The following is a 15,820-nucleotide window of genomic DNA, read 5'->3' on the forward strand; positions in this document are numbered from 1 at the left end:
GAGAGAAACAAGCCAAGGGCAACAAATAAGATAAAAAAAAAAAGGCTCACTTAAACTGCAAGTTCCCTAAAAAATTGGTAGAGTGATCCAGAAGTGAGGGACAAATGTCTTGAAACCTCCCTCTTAACCCCTTCAGTACCATGACGCGTTTCCATACTCATTCTGGTGACTATCTGGTGATTTCATACAGTTTCAAAAACTCATGTGGGTGATTAAAATAAAGAAGACTGTGGCCATTAATCTTATGACCTCCATAGACCCTTCCTCATGTCAATAAAATGGTCTAATCGTTCACGTCGCCAAGAACACAGTCGCCTTACCCTCCAATGGAAGGTCTCCACACGCAGCTGTCTATCATCCCCACTGTGAATATAAAGGTAAAAACTCTCCCCACAAAATCCCTCAAACTTTAATACTATGAAGGCACACTGATGATCATTGGTGTCCTTATGATAAGAAAAAAATTGAGGCACTAATTCAGCCTTGTGATTATCTAAGGACAAAACAGATCAGGTCTCTATCATTATAGAGTGAAAATCCATGAATCAGCCGACAAGATGTTCACCTCACCACTGTGGTCAGCGCTGCTGGATGCTCTCCTGAGTAGGCATATTCAGGTTTGTCAAGATGTTAACTAAAGAGTGTGATGTCACACAACACGGTGGTCAGTTATCATTACTTCTTCAGTAGCTTGTTAATTATCTAAATTCACCTTGCGTTCATGACACTTCTGGTGGTGGTGAGCTTGACACCACCTGCAGCCGATAACGTTCTCTCTCTCTCTCTCTCTCTCTCTCTCTCTCTCTCTCTCTCTCTCTCTCTCTCTCTCTCTCTCTCTCTCTCTCTCTCTCTCTCTCTCTCTGTGTGTGTGTGTGTGTGTGTGTGTGTGTGTGTGTGTGTGTGTGTGTGTGTGTGTGTGTGTGCGCGCCACACACACACACACACACACACACACACACACACACACAATATACCCTTACTATCTTTCTTTTATTTTTCCTTTCAGGAGGTACAAAGGCATGACAGTTTCAGGCACAAAAGAAGAGAAGAAATAGTAAAATCCCTCCTTTCTCGGAGAGGTCGGTGTTCTTGATAAGGAAAAGCTCACTTTATAATATCCTTAGAATATGTCGGCTGTGCTATTGCTGCAATAATCATCACTGACAATAAGTTAATAATTACTATTTACTTCTCTCCTCGCTAATACTTCTACTATATCACAGCTAAAAAAGACAACAAAAATCATTCCCAGCTATAAAGTGATTTCAATAGCAGGTGTCTTATACCAGTGGAATTTATAAAAAAAAAAAAAAAAAAACTTTCCGTCCTAGGCACAAGTCTTAAGTGTCTCCAGTACCCTACATGGCTGAATGAACAAAGCAGGAACCATTTGGAAGGGTTAAAGTCACAAGAATATGAGGTAACCGTGAGTGAGGCGAGTGTGACCCATCCAATGACGAATTTAAGTTATCTCCAAGCTACGCTTTTGCACATGTCTGCAGTGTTCAGGGTTATTTTTTGTGCGCATGATTCTTACATATTTGAGCAAAATAATATATAAAACTTTTTAAATCCCAAATGATGGAGTTTGGAAAGAGTGCTAGGAGAAAAGAGCAGCATTTACATACATCGATGTAGATATGATAATAAAGTTGATAACAACAATGATGCGTCAAAAATCCCTACTCATCTAAGTGAATATAGTTATAGTATGAAAAACTGAGATTAAATACACTGAAGGAAAGGAGGGAGAGAGGTGATATGATAGCACTATATAGGATATTGGAAGTGATAGAGAAGCTGGACAGAGATGATTTCATCAAACTTGATGTGAGGAGCACCAGAGAACAAGGAAGGAAACTAAAAATAAGTGATTGCAAAAGAAACATGAAGAAATATATAGCTTTCCTCAGAGATGTAAAGCAGCGTGGAACAAACTTTATGATGAAGTAGGGTGTGCAAAGACCATACATAAATAAATTTAAGCAAAATTTTGATAGAAACGGATCAGGAGGCAGGGCAGCACAAGCCTAGTGTGGCTCTATTTCTGTATCTCACAACTAGGTAAATAACGAGGTAAAAACACACACAATGGTAGCCAGTTCCACGATTGATACTGAGACATGTTAAGTAATATTATGTAGCCCTGTGGCTTGGCATTCTCCTTTCTCACACCAGCACTGCCTTTATTAGCAATATTAACACTGTTCTTTAGAAATTATGACAACAAAACTTGACATAACTACAAAGATATCTAAATTTTAAGTATTACAAAAGTCTCAACTTAGATCCCTTCAGTTAAGATAATGTAATTACGTTGTGCTACTGAAAGATATTGCAGCTGCAGTTTCAAATTTCATACTGGGGAAATCCAGGGGTCCACTTTGCACCACTGGTCCACTTTACCCCACCTTTCTCTATGCCATGGTAGACAAGCAAAACATGAGATGGTGCCAATACTTTCAAAACATACTTTGATTTGAAAGTAAAATGTTTAATGAAAATTACAAATAAATAATCACAATAATCACATTTTTATTAATGATTACTTAAAAAAAAATTTGATTATGATTTGTTTATTAGTTATTATCACCGAAGAGTAAATTTTGATTATGATTTTATTATGATTACACAAATTTTATGTTTTTTTTTATTATGATTTAATTATGATTACATAACCAAGCCATGGATTATGATTTTTTGATTAGTAATCACAATCATGCCCAAGTCTGTATAGTACACAACTCTACTTTAAACTGTTCGCAAAATACGGTGACCAAGTTTTATGCTGCGATGCATGATCAAGAACAATAGGTCAGTAAGATGCCTCACAATATCCACCTTATTACTGCTAACAATCTACAAAGAGGCACGTTCTCCAAACAAGAATAGTGATGCTGCATTTGCATCGTGATTGGACAATTGCTCATTCAGTCTTTTTGTTTGAAGTTGAAAATGAGTGCTTGATTAAAAGAACTGTCCTGGTGCTCATGCGGGAAATCTTTTTTTTTTTTTCCTAGCCTAGCCGGTGTAAAGGGTACTGATTAACAGTAAAGAAGCTGTCCAACACACGATAAGGAAACAGACAGGTGGATGTAAGAAGTGGTTAGCCAGGTAAATAAAAAAAAAAATACTTCAGCAAACAGCTGCAATATAAATAATAAGCTAGGTTATCTGAGAGGAGAGGTTTGAGTGGAAAAGTTTGATTTGACAACTATTATGGAGGCCTGGAATGACAGGCAAAATATCTTGTTACAAAAGTTAAAGCTGACGGGTATCCTATAGCTAGGCTGCTTCAATACGAATATTTATGATAAGTAGAAAAGACGGAATGGAATGGTTAGCAATGTTTGTTAGACATATCAAATAAACAAACTTAACTAGATAATATGTAGTAGGCAATGTCTGCAGAGTCCTAAATCTTTCTACAAAAGCAACATCGTTAATAGAGGAAATTATGTACTGCAGCACTATATATATATATATATATATATATATATATATATATATATATATATATATATATATATATATATGAAAGCGTGTGCATTACGGATTATCTTAATGACAGGATGAATATAGCAAGCCAGCTATAAAGATATCATGAGAACTTAAAATCTTACCAATGTGTAGCAAGTTGACAGATATTCCCGAGACACTGACAAGCCTCCCTTACAATTCTACTAATGCTCAGAAAATTAGTTCTAAATTACTTACAGTTATCCCTGGGCGTCAATATCAGTATTCACCCAAGGAGGGCATAATAACAGATTTTTTTTTTTACTCACCAGCCTCGTGCTTTTGAATGGACGATGTCGCAATGGTCAAGTTTCCAACAAGGATGTTCGTGTTGACGCACGAACTGGTGAACTTGCTGATGTAATGAACCTTCCTGCAATATTGTTCGTAGGGTCCTGTCAGGTTACTTCAGAGCTCAGAAGAACATGTGTGTTACGTTCTTTTCGTGTCCTGTGGTACCGAAATACTTAGTTCACTGCTGGGAACGCTTCAACACTGATCTCACTTCAGCTCACCACACATGGCTGCCCTTCAATACCCTTGTTATAAATCACAATCACTAGAGAGCTACATTACCCTCGATAATCCACGCTAATATCTACACAATCGTTCTATTTCTATGTCAGTGTCACTGTGTAAGCAATGAACACTACACAAACTTCTCCAGCTAGAGTAGATTGATCTATAAGTGGTAATGGATCAGCTGATAGGCTCTGGAGGTGTTTGGAAACTCTACTGTACATTATGTCATCTGGGTAAACAAAAGACGGACGCGGCAGAACATGCTAGGCTAGAGTTGGAGTATGGAGGGTTCCTCATTTTGAACGGTGTCACATCAGTTTTCATGTACTTATTTGTTTATTTTCAGTATATAAATTTGAAAAAGGAATACAAAATCACAAATTAAGCATTATGTTATACGGTAGACTAGATATGAGTGCCACATAACTGACAGAAGACTCGAAGCAGAGTTTGTGAATTAGTCACTATAAACAGTGTCACAATAGTTGTTATGTATTAGTCTATTTGTTGTGACCACATAATTGTAGGGCGAAAATAAACAGCAGGAAGGTAAAATATGCAAGTGGTCTAGGTGCCATGATAACTGATAACCCACAATGGTGATGCACGAGTGAGGAAAAGAATGTAAACAGGCTTATCTTCTTTATTCACCCAGTCAACAGAACACCCACCGACGTTGCATCGGTTGAAAAAAATTGTGGCACGCCAAAACATCTATGGAGTTATGTACACACATTCACTGAAAATCTCTCTCTCTCTCTCTCTCTCTCTCTCTCTCTCTCTCTCTCTCTCTCTGACGGGGTGGCCACTGAGAGTCTGAGACAGCTTCTTTAATTTCTTCCCGTCTATATATTACAAACTGCAGCGTCTTTCCAGTTTCGATTGAATTAACCCTGTGTTGTCCTGCTCCTGAGTTGACTGTGAGCATATATGCAGGATATACACGGAAATATATTACTAGATATCAATAAATATTAATCCTAAATGTAACAACAAAAGCAGTAAGAGGAGATGGACAAAAAAAAAAAAAAAAAAAACAGCAATGACGAAAGGTGTGAGCAAGAATATTACCATCGACATTCTGGACAGAGAGAACATTAATGGCGGATCTAATAATAAAGTGACCGCATACAGACAGAGTCAAAAAAAGAGAAGTAAACTTATCAAGGACTTTTACGATTCAGTACTGTTTGGTATCGCTAGGATTATCACAGTCATTGTATTTCCAGTAATCAAGAACGATCGCAATGAATTTTAAGAAATAGAACGGGTAGAATTTTAATAAATCAACTTGATGCAGTAATTAACTAGAAAATGGAAGAAATTTTATCTCCCTGCACTAGTTGAAATTGACGTATTCCACAATCACAATATTGCATGTAATGTTGTGTGATTGTTGGATTTGGTGATGAAGTGTGGTCGGGTAAGCAGTATTATTACACAAAGATGAGCGAGATTTTTACCCAAAGATATTTTTCATAAAAATATATTGTGCTTACATATAGTTTATCCTTGACAATGATAGAAAAAGGATCGAATGATAAATCACAGTGGATTAGACCTACCAGGCAGACACTGAAAAGTAATCTGTTATCATAGACCACTCCAGAGTGGTGCTGCTATACATACACCAGTGAAAGATGTACCAGAATACTGATGCATTGCTCAGTTATTTGTCATGGATGAAGAAAATTATATTGGCACTACATGTGTGTGGCTTCTCATGGGTGTTGTTATGACAAGAAGTCCTTCAATCTGCATGAATGGTGAAACTGGAGTAAAGGCTTTACAAAACTTTATTCATCTTTGGTTAGTAGTAGTGACTTAGAAAAGTCTGTTTTATTTATGGTTGACTTTTAAATGCTAATATCAAATTGAGGAACGGTTAACCAATCTGAAGACAAAACTGCAAATAACATTTGGTAAGCACTGAACAAACAGTAGAAGTAGATATATTAACAATATGAGCATACCAAAAGACACCTAGAAAGAAACCAGTTTGCAGTTAATGATTCAGTGTAGTACTGGGAGGTGAATATTATGTTGGCTTGAACTGTAACAACCGGACAATAAGTTAAGTGAGGCACGCCTTCATTACATGGTACTTAGGATTGGGAGCGAGGGGAAAAGAAATAGTTTGCAAATTTAACAATATTCATATAAAAACAAGGTGTGTGTGTGTGTGTGTGTGTGTGTGTGTGTGTGTGTGTGTGTGTGATGCTAAAATGAGATATTAATAAAAATTTATCATGTAGAAGATAACATTTATGAACTACGAGTGAGCTGTGGTTCATAATTATGTTAAGTTTAAGGATCACACTTAACTTAGTTCAATATCATTGTCTCTCTCTCTCTCTCTCTCTCTCTCTCTCTCTCTCTCTCTCTCTCTCTCATACACAACGATTTGTCGGCATTTTGAATAACATTTTACTGTCCTGCGGTGCCAAGTCTCCACGTGCAGTGTTTCTCATGCAATCGTCAACAAGAGCGGTAATCCTGGCTCGGTGTGTGGAGGCACTTGCTGAGATGCAAGGAGAGAAGTTCTTCATGTGATAAGGTTGATTTCTGTCTCACTTTGCCTCACCTTTCTGTGCATTACCTCCTGGAATCAACGATTCATTATAAACAAAACATCTCTTCTATCCATTTTCGGATGACACAGGGCACTTAATTTTATTGAAAGCTTGTATGATTTCTAGTTATTTTTTAAAACCTAATCTTAAGTATAGTCAAGAAACATACGACAGTGATGTGATAAAAATACGTCTCAAAACACATACGACTCACCTTGGCACATCGCTAGGCTTAGAGAACCTGCGAGGAACAGAGGGCGATCGGGCCTGCGCTTGTAAGTGGCGACTCTTGATGCCCTTCACTCTAGTGCTGACCATAGGGCGCCGGCTGCCTCGCCCTGCTCCTCCTCCAGCTGGGCCAGGTTTCCGGGTTTTTTTGGGAGCTGCCGGAGGCTTCCGAGAAACTTTTGTCTTTGGAAGACTCCTAGCCTCTGGCAGTATTCTCCTCGGCTTCAAGCGCTGAGGGCCATTAGAAGCCTCTGTCTCTGAATCTGCGATTATACCAGAGTCGCTAGAGCGTGAACTGTTGGCCGATGAATTAAGAGCATTGCTTTGAGAGGAGGAAGGGCGAGGAATCTCCTGGCTAATCACTTGGGCAAATCTGACAACCTTCCTCCCTTTCCCATTCCTTCCATTGTTTTCTAAAGTCTCACCAACAATGACAGCGGGATCATTACCTACAACCTGTACTCGTGGAGGTGTCGGAGGCCGATAATCAACTTTTAAAGATCCCTGTTCTTCAGGAATCTCTTCTTCTTCTACCGGAGGTCGCGGCAGTGGCTTTTGGCCCATAGCGGCACGATGTGCTCCAACAACCACAGAGTTCTCCTCTCCTAAGCCTGCAGCCTCGGGATCTCTGTCATAGTCGTAGTTGTCATCGATATGGAATTGGCCATCAAAGTCAGTCAGATCTTCATATCCCACAACAAGATCACAAAGACTGTACACAAACTTTGGTTCCTGCTCTGTGTTGGCAGACCAAGGGAAAGCCCCGAGTGGTTTGTTCACTACTTCCTGGAAAGTCTCTTCCACTGTGCGGATGTGCAAGCCATCTGAGGTGGAGAATAGAATTGGAGTTTTGAAGTTGATGGTGTCTTTGTTGCTGTTTTTGTTCTTCTTATTTGACTTTGCGGTATCTTTGCCTCCTTGGGAGCGCTGAGTGTTAGCATAAAGAGGCCGCGAGGTTTTAGGGGAGGCAGCATCCACTGAGCTTGGTCTGCAGCAGAAGATAAGGTTCTCGCATTTGAACCGCACCTCCTTCAGTGTGAGGAACACCACTGCCGGGGCCAACACGCTAAATAGGAAGCGAAGCCAGATGGCGACTGTGTCGAAGACAGGACTCCTCACCACTTCCGAGATGAGGGTGTCCTCCACGGTGAGATTGGTCGCCATGTTTGAGCCGATCTGACTTTCAGTATTGTTGAGTGAGTGCAGCTTTCCCTGGTCCAGCATGGCTCGTGCCTGAGTCATTACACGGAGAGACGGGACAAAGAGAGTGGACGGATCGTCTGTGTTTTCCTGAGAAGTGTCGTTTTTCCAGTGGTCAGTCACCATAGGAGAGATGGTGGTGAGCGTGGTGAACGGCAGCCAGAAAAGTAAATATCCACACACTACACCTCCCGCTGCTAGCGTGGGATAAAACTCATTCCTAAAGTAAGGCGTCATGAGGATCTGGTCAAAATAGCTCAACGTCTGACTGTTCTTCACTCTTCTTTGTTTTCTTCGTTCACGGTGAAACGTGCGCCCAACTAAGATGGCCATCACCATGAGTGCCACTGTGGGCGCCGCCACCACCAGCACCAGGTGGGCGATCAGGTAATATTGGTCCTGAGGGTCAGCCACCGAACACGAGTACCTGTTTCTGTAAGGCATACTGAGCACGTGTCCCAACAGCAGCGGAGACGCCAAGAGCGCTGAGACAACCCATGTTAGACTCACTGCCAGCCACATTTTGTACTTTTTCATGCTAAGGAAAGCTGTATTTCTCCTGGCGGCGGCCATTCTATCTCCCGCCACCAGCACCACCACGAAGGCCATCTCACTATTCATCATATTCATGGTAAAGCCATTGACATAACTCACGGCGTAGCCAAGCCTCCAGGGTGCGGTGGTGACATACACGATGGCGACACTTAGGTTGAGGAAGCAGTCCACGAGACAGGTGACGCACAGGTTGACCAGGAGGTGGCAGTAAAGGTACCGTTTAAGGGTGTAGCTTGTGGCCACCGTCACTACCACCATCATATTAAGCAGGAAGGCCACCACAAACACCAGGGAGAGAAATACGCCGGCCACGATAGGTCCATAATCCTCCGGGCATTTGGTCCATACTGGCCGTAACTTCACCGAACCATTTTCACGGTTCACATCCACCACCTCCCATGAGCTCAGCACATATCCTTCACACATGGTCACGAGGCCACACTCTCCAACGAAGGTTTACGTGAAGTCCATCTATATGTATACTTTGTGGTGTTACATGATATGAGCACAGTTTTCACTCAGGAACTTATTTTCTTGTTCATACATCTTTCCTCACGCACAACACTGGACCCAACATGAACATTTATTGCCACCACTAACTCAGATGAAATATTCACGTTGAGCTAGAACAACGTAGCTTGGCTAGGAACGTTTTGCTTGCTTTGTGCCGCAGCAGCTACGTCCCGCCTCCCATACCAACACACAAGTCTACTGCCGGTGTCCGTGGTGTCGTTCTTGGAGGTCCAGTAGGAACAGCTTTCGACCGACGGTGGGGTGATGGGGGCCGCCCTCTGCCCGCCCTCATGGCCCTGGCAACGCAGAACACCACTCTGGCGAGGCATATAAAAACAGTGCTGAGAAAGAACACTTCATACAATCGAACGGGATTATAGAATTCACTGTTAGTTACCATTCAACCAAACTGTGTGTGTGTGTGTGTGTGTGTGTGTGTGTGTGTGTGTGTGTGTGTGTGTGTGTGTGTGTGTGTGTGGCGGTGGGGGTAAATGATGGATATGTGTGTAGGTTGTTGGGTGGGCGGATATGTTTGTTTTACAGGTGAGTTAGTATTTGTATTTAGGTTAATAGGTCGGGAGTAGCCATGACACTCACACACCCAACCACTACTTCCCACATACACTTTCCTATTTATTGTACGTTTCAAGCAATTAACTACCAAGAACAATAAAATGTAAAGTATTTTTATTATCATCATCACCAGTATTATTATTACCATTATCATTAATGTTCTTATCAACTCACTCACACGAAACCTATCAGCTTATTCACACAAAACCATACATTTATTCACACACACACACACACACACACACACACACACACACACACGGAGAGTCGACCGCTGTAAACAAACTAATAACAAAAACTAAATTTATCGAAGGAAGGCAGTTTTTCTCCTTCGCTTTCCAATAACTGCAGAGGAATAACCAGAAAATACTAGAGAACAATGCAAAAACACATGCAGTACAGTTGTATATGTCATTGATTTAAAGTCTTACGAAAACTTGATAGTACTTTTCTTCCTAAATTACTATAAGAGAATGTTCATTATTGCCACCTGTAATCTTCTACTAGTAACATTTACTATATAGAAGGAAAAGGAGAGAAATAGAGAGAAAAAAATGAATACAGTGACCTACAAACGGGGGATATCTCTTTTTAAATCTCTTTGCTTCACTTTTGCTTCACTAAACACGTGCATTTGACAGGTAACATGAAAAACAGAATAAAAGTAATAAAAATATGTTGAAGGATCATAATACTAAAAATGTTTAATATTCTTCCACTTTCTTTTCCTGGGAAGGGCAGTTACTATCTTTTCCAATACTAAGTGCTGTGTTGCTTGTACCTTGTGGGCGGTGCAACGTGCAGACAAGAAAGGAGATGGTCTTGTTTTGTTTGGCCTTGACCTGCCTCACTTCGTAAAAAGATAAAGCAGTTAAAGAAAATTATATAAAAAAGAGGAAAAACTAAGGTAAACACGCACAAGGGTAAAGAAGAAAACAAAAGTCCATAAAAGCAAAATGAAAAGAAGGATGAATCTTCACACACGCAAGGCACGAACACCACCACCATTGCCACCTTCACCAACGACGGGTGCAAGGACAACAACGACAATAATCGACAACAGTATAAATAATACAACAATAACTACTACTACTACTACTACTACTACTACTACTACTACTACTACTACTATACTACTATATACCTCTACTACTAATACTAATGCTCTATTACCAGTACAACTACTTTTACCATCACTACTACTGTTGCTGGTGCTGGTGCTGGTGGTGGTTTTGTTGTTGCCGCTGTTACTACTACTTTAGCAACCACGAAACATACTGCGACAAAAAAAAAAAAAAAAAAAAAGAAGAAGAAGAAGAAAAAAAAAAAAAAGAGAGAGAGAAAGAAGAAAAAAAGAAAAAGAAACTACAAGACAACAACCAACATTATAAGTACATCATTATTATCAACAACTACTTAGATAAAGAAAAAAAAATCAAGAACAACAGCAACAAAACTAACAAGAAGAAGGAGCTCGCCACTTTTGCCATCACCAATTATCAACTCAAGCATAATAATCATCTAATATTCACGTAATCTGATAATGAGCATTGCAGCATTATGAGTACAATTAGATTCATTATTTTCCTGGATTCTTCAATAGCATGTTTCTTCTCTTTCATTCAATACTGTTAGCTTTTTTTCACCTTGAGTTTGACCCCGCGTGAAGGAAATAGTTAAGCGCGCAACGTACACTTTAATACATGCAAATAGGTGTACTGCAGGTTATGCAAGATAGTATTAATGGCGAGGCAGCGTCATCTGAGCACACCTAAGTGGATCCTGTAGTGAGCTGGTTCCGATTAATGATGTATTGAACCGCGGTCTGTATGTCTTGCTTAATTGATGAACCTATCGATGTTGTGAGTCTCTCTCTCTCTCTCTCTCTCTCTCTCTCTGTTAGCCATTAGATTTCAGTTTCCTCATTAATGTTGGTGTTACGAATTTAGCATTTATGTACGACAAAAAATGCATGTTTCATTATGAGTACAGACAGCACAAAATTACTGCAAAAGCATATCTTTACTAACACACACACACGCACACAAGACCGTACAATTATTCATCACACACACACACACACACACACACACACACACACACACACACACACACCAAAAAAAGAAAAAAAGAAAAAAAGGATTTACACAAATGAGCCTGAAGTACTCCTGTGGGGTGTGTGCAGTACAGTTACCTGGATGGTGGTTGCGTTCTTTTCTTCGAGGTAATGGATGGACCACCACCACCACCGTCACCTCCTCTTATCAATCCAACAATCGATATAATCTCCGGATCTGCTCGAAACAGTTTCACTTATTCCTTTCACCTACACGCATTTTTCCGACTCGGTAAACCTTTGTGTTTTAAGCGCGAGCAAGTAACAGTCTGCAGGTAGCACTGTTGTCAGAAGCGGGGCAGGCGTGCGATGGTTGTAGTGGTGGTCTTGGTTGCTAGTGTGGTAGCGACAGACCAACACATGGAATGTTGTCACGCTTGAAAGTTGCCAGAGGTCGCTAGTGATTATCGCCGCGACGCGGAATTAAAAGAAGCGGTAATTACATGTTAATATAATGAGAACAAGCATCACACACTCTCAGACCATTTACCTGTTATGGACATTCCAATATACATTTACATATTCTTTTTCCGCTGTAACAACTAAGATAAAAAGTTAGTGAAACATTATGCAACTTCACGCTTGTTTTAGTTATGATAACATACGTAGGATGCAGAAAACAAACAAGATAGCAGAATTTATAGCATACAGAGACTTGCAGAGTATTAAGAAAGTCCAACGATTAAAGAATGAAACAGTGTATTGCATTATGGCAGTGTTGTGTTGGATGGTAACGTAGCAACCGTGATCGATGCTTGGTACTATTCCTCCCTCACACTCCTTCCCCTACTCCCTGCCCTCCAGCCTCACCACCCACCAAGGGCACCACCTCACGTAGGCACACCATCTGTAGGTAACCCTTTCACTAATCCTGTCTATCACTTTTCTTTCTTTCTTTCTGTTTTTTTTTTTTTTTTTTTTGCTTTTTACACACTCTCTCTCTCTCTCTCTCTCTCTCTCTCTCTCTCTCTCTCTCTCTCTCTCTCTCTCTCTCTCTCTCTCTTGTTCTTACATGTTTACACAGAAAAAATGCTTAATCTCATTTGCTTCTGTTAGCACTTCATAACTTATGGAACGTGATCCTGGAAAAAGAAAAGGAAAAGAAAAGAACAAGCACTTTCATTCTCATTTCTGCATCCTCGACTTGTGCCGAAACTTCTAGCTTTTCCTGTCACACGCAGGGCCCTTCATCCCTCTCGCTCTTCGATATCAACGCATTATTTACCAAGTGTTCAACATACTGATCTTACAACCTCATACAGAAACATAATATACAGCCTCAGTGACACCACACTTCCACCCTCATTTATTCATAATCCCTTCCACATTTCTTCCACCCTCATTTATTCATAACCCCTTAGCAAGCTCTCATCGATTTGTCCTCCATCATATCCTAACAATAAAGAAAGAAGAGAGAGAAAACTTTCAATCCACTACGTAGAAACTTGTCACTCCTTCAGCATATCTGCCATCGCTTCTCTGTCTATTCGAACAAATCCATTCTCACTATCACGAATACAACACAAACTATCTTTTCCAGTTGATATTTGTAGTGTTCTATAATAGTGATGATTGTAATCCTCTTAACTCTTTCAAGCAGAAAACTTCGCGTCTCGACAAAGAGAACATGAATAAAATCAATCCTAAATGAAAATTGAAGCAATGGAGTAGGTATTTAAATGAAATGCGATTAAAGTAAATGAATAGAATAATGAGTTAGTGACTGAGAAAAATAATACGCAAATGATGACTGAAGTAATAAATAAGCAAATATATAATGCAAGAAATCAAATCTGAAAAGCGAGTAAGTTACTAGTTGTAGTAGTTGAGAGGAAGTGAGCAAGAGTCGCGCCAGGCTGTCAGTGCTTTGAGAGGACATGGATCCTGACACCTTAATTATCAAGTTAGTGTGCCTGTATATTAGTTTGTTTACGTCGTCTATTGCGCTGCAGACTTGCTCCAGAATTGCTTAATTGAAATTTCACCGATTTCTATACATGAGTGTTATGAAGTCAAAATACCTGCAAATAACAATAACGGATAGGCTACTGATATAATACAATTCTGTGCATAGTTGTTACCACTTATGATTCCTCATGTACATTCTAAGAAAAATCCTGTAGTATTAGTACATTTTAACATACAAGATTGTCCAATGTATCTTAAAATACGATCAAATTTGTTGCACATCACTGTTTCAAATAAATGGACCCAAAACAATTTGGTCCCATTAATGCCAAGATTGCGTTAATAAATACTTCAGAGCCTAGTCATGGCAAAAAACGTTCTTGACTTACTAATCAAATTAATATCCAGATGATTGTGGTGGGGATCCTTGGAATACATTGTACAGCGGTATAAAATTAATGTTCAAGGAAAAAATATTTTATCTTGTACATGAAAAAAAAAAAAAAATGATAATGACAGCAGGCCAGCCAAGTATCGCCCGCTCATATGCCTTTATTCATTATTCAACTTGAATATTCCTCGCAAAAGGGAAAAAAAAGTATTAAAATTACACAAACAGATGTATAAATAGATAAATAAATAGGTAAATAGTCAACAAAGTAAATAATACAAATAAAAAACTTTACAATAGATGAAAATGTTTCATGTCAGACTAACCCTGCAAGGTCATCAAGATAATATTAATATTACTTCAGTAGTTAGTATGAAAGACAGTCAGGCAGGAATATGGTACTTGTCCTGCTCCTCACCGCACACGTCCTACCTCCCTGTTCCTTCCCATTCTAACCTGCTAATGCATCACAGCTTCCATGCTACAGGCCTCTCTCTCCTCATTACAGGTCCGCCGAGAACAAAATCAAGGACATGATGCGTCTAAGGAACCTCCCCAACCCCATGGTAAGATACCAGTAGTAGTAGTAGTAGTAAGGTAAAAGATGGGAGGAGGAGGAGGAGGAGGAGGAAAAAGTAGAAGATAAATAGAAGAAGAGAAGAATTATTATAAGGAAACAAGGCAAGGGTGAGACTGAATAACAACAGCCTCTCAAGCCATACCAGCGTAGAATAAAGAAAATGATAAATCGCTATGCTATCATTTCTAATTAACGACAATAGGTTTTCTCATTTTATTATCAGTGTAATGGGGCATCTCTGTCACTCCCTTCTCCATCATGACAGGCATCGTCCAAAGTATACCGTGACACCGCAATCCTTGAGTACCCACGCCGGATCCGCCACCAGGAGCACCCGGCAGACTACAAGGCCCTCATCAAGGCAGAGGCGGCCTTCAGGCACCAGCTATTCCAGGTGAGTGATCGCAAGGTACCTATCTATAAGTACACAAAACTATGCAGGAAAACGATAGTCAGGTTAACAGTACTCTTATTATGCGTAACAGAAAAGCCCAGTTACAAAATAAGTAAACAGATAGATAGATAAACTGCCAACTTGAAATGTGTGTGTGTGTGTGTGTGTGTGTGTGTGTGTGTGTGTGTGTGTTGTAGGCGGCCAGCGCGTCGTGGGGCTGCATGGAGAACCTGGTTATGTCCCCGGTAACCCTTCTGCTCAACCTAGGGAGTATTTACATGAACTCTGCTGGAGAGACGGAACACGAACTGGCCAAAGCCCTACACTGGGCTCGCGGCAAGGAGGCATTCCAGCGCGGGGCAGAGGACCTCATGGCCACGCTAGTTGTGAGTGCCACTCTTAGTTTGGCTTTAGTGCTGAAATACACCTTATAATGTTTTTACCACATTAACAGACTCAATGTTAGGCTCAATTTAGGTGTTAAAGAAAGGTAGATAAAATTAAGAATAATGAATTTCTCTCTCTCTCTCTCTCTCTCTCTCTCTCTCTCTCTCTCTCTCTCTCTCTCTCTCTCTCTTAGATCCCACGGTGCAGTGCAGGCTATAAGATGTCTATGACAAGTCTTCTCTTCCGGAAGTGGGAGAAGGGCGAGGAACATGACTCTTATGAGGACGTGGGGAATCTATTCCAAACTGTCCCCACCCCGTGCCCCCTCACCTGCCCCTTCCACTCCCGCAGCCACATCAAC

General features: G+C 40.3%; 2 protein-coding genes across 2 annotated transcripts in view; one reads left to right on the top strand and one right to left on the bottom strand.

Annotated features, from left to right (window-relative positions):
• Positions 1-4,763: 4,763 nt before the first annotated feature.
• LOC123517786 lies at positions 4,764-12,118 on the bottom strand. The gene is made up of 3 exons (XM_045278247.1): positions 11,878-12,118; positions 6,829-9,427; positions 4,764-6,643 (listed from the first exon to the last, which is right to left on the bottom strand). The coding sequence occupies exons 2-3, from the start codon at positions 9,021-9,023 to the stop codon at positions 6,637-6,639; spliced, it is 2,202 nt and encodes a 733-aa protein (XP_045134182.1). The 5' UTR covers positions 9,024-9,427; positions 11,878-12,118; the 3' UTR covers positions 4,764-6,636.
• Positions 12,119-15,671: 3,553 nt separating this feature from the next.
• LOC123517369 (serpin B10-like) overlaps positions 15,672-15,820 on the top strand; it is a 3,483-nt gene continuing 3,334 nt past the window's right edge. The window contains exon 1 of the mRNA XM_045277381.1: positions 15,672-15,820. This exon is cut by the window's right edge and continues 52 nt beyond it. Within this exon, the coding sequence (XP_045133316.1) occupies positions 15,680-15,820 (141 nt within the window). The 5' untranslated portion in view covers positions 15,672-15,679.

Source organism: Portunus trituberculatus, chromosome 42 (assembly GCF_017591435.1).
Source record: "Portunus trituberculatus isolate SZX2019 chromosome 42, ASM1759143v1, whole genome shotgun sequence".
NCBI lineage: Eukaryota > Metazoa > Arthropoda > Malacostraca > Decapoda > Portunidae > Portunus > Portunus trituberculatus.

Excerpts from the sequence above, each read along its gene's own strand:
- LOC123517786 (XM_045278247.1), bottom strand. The coding sequence starts at position 9,023 with ATGTGTGAAGGATATGTGCTGAGCTCATGGGAGGTGGTGGATGTGAAC.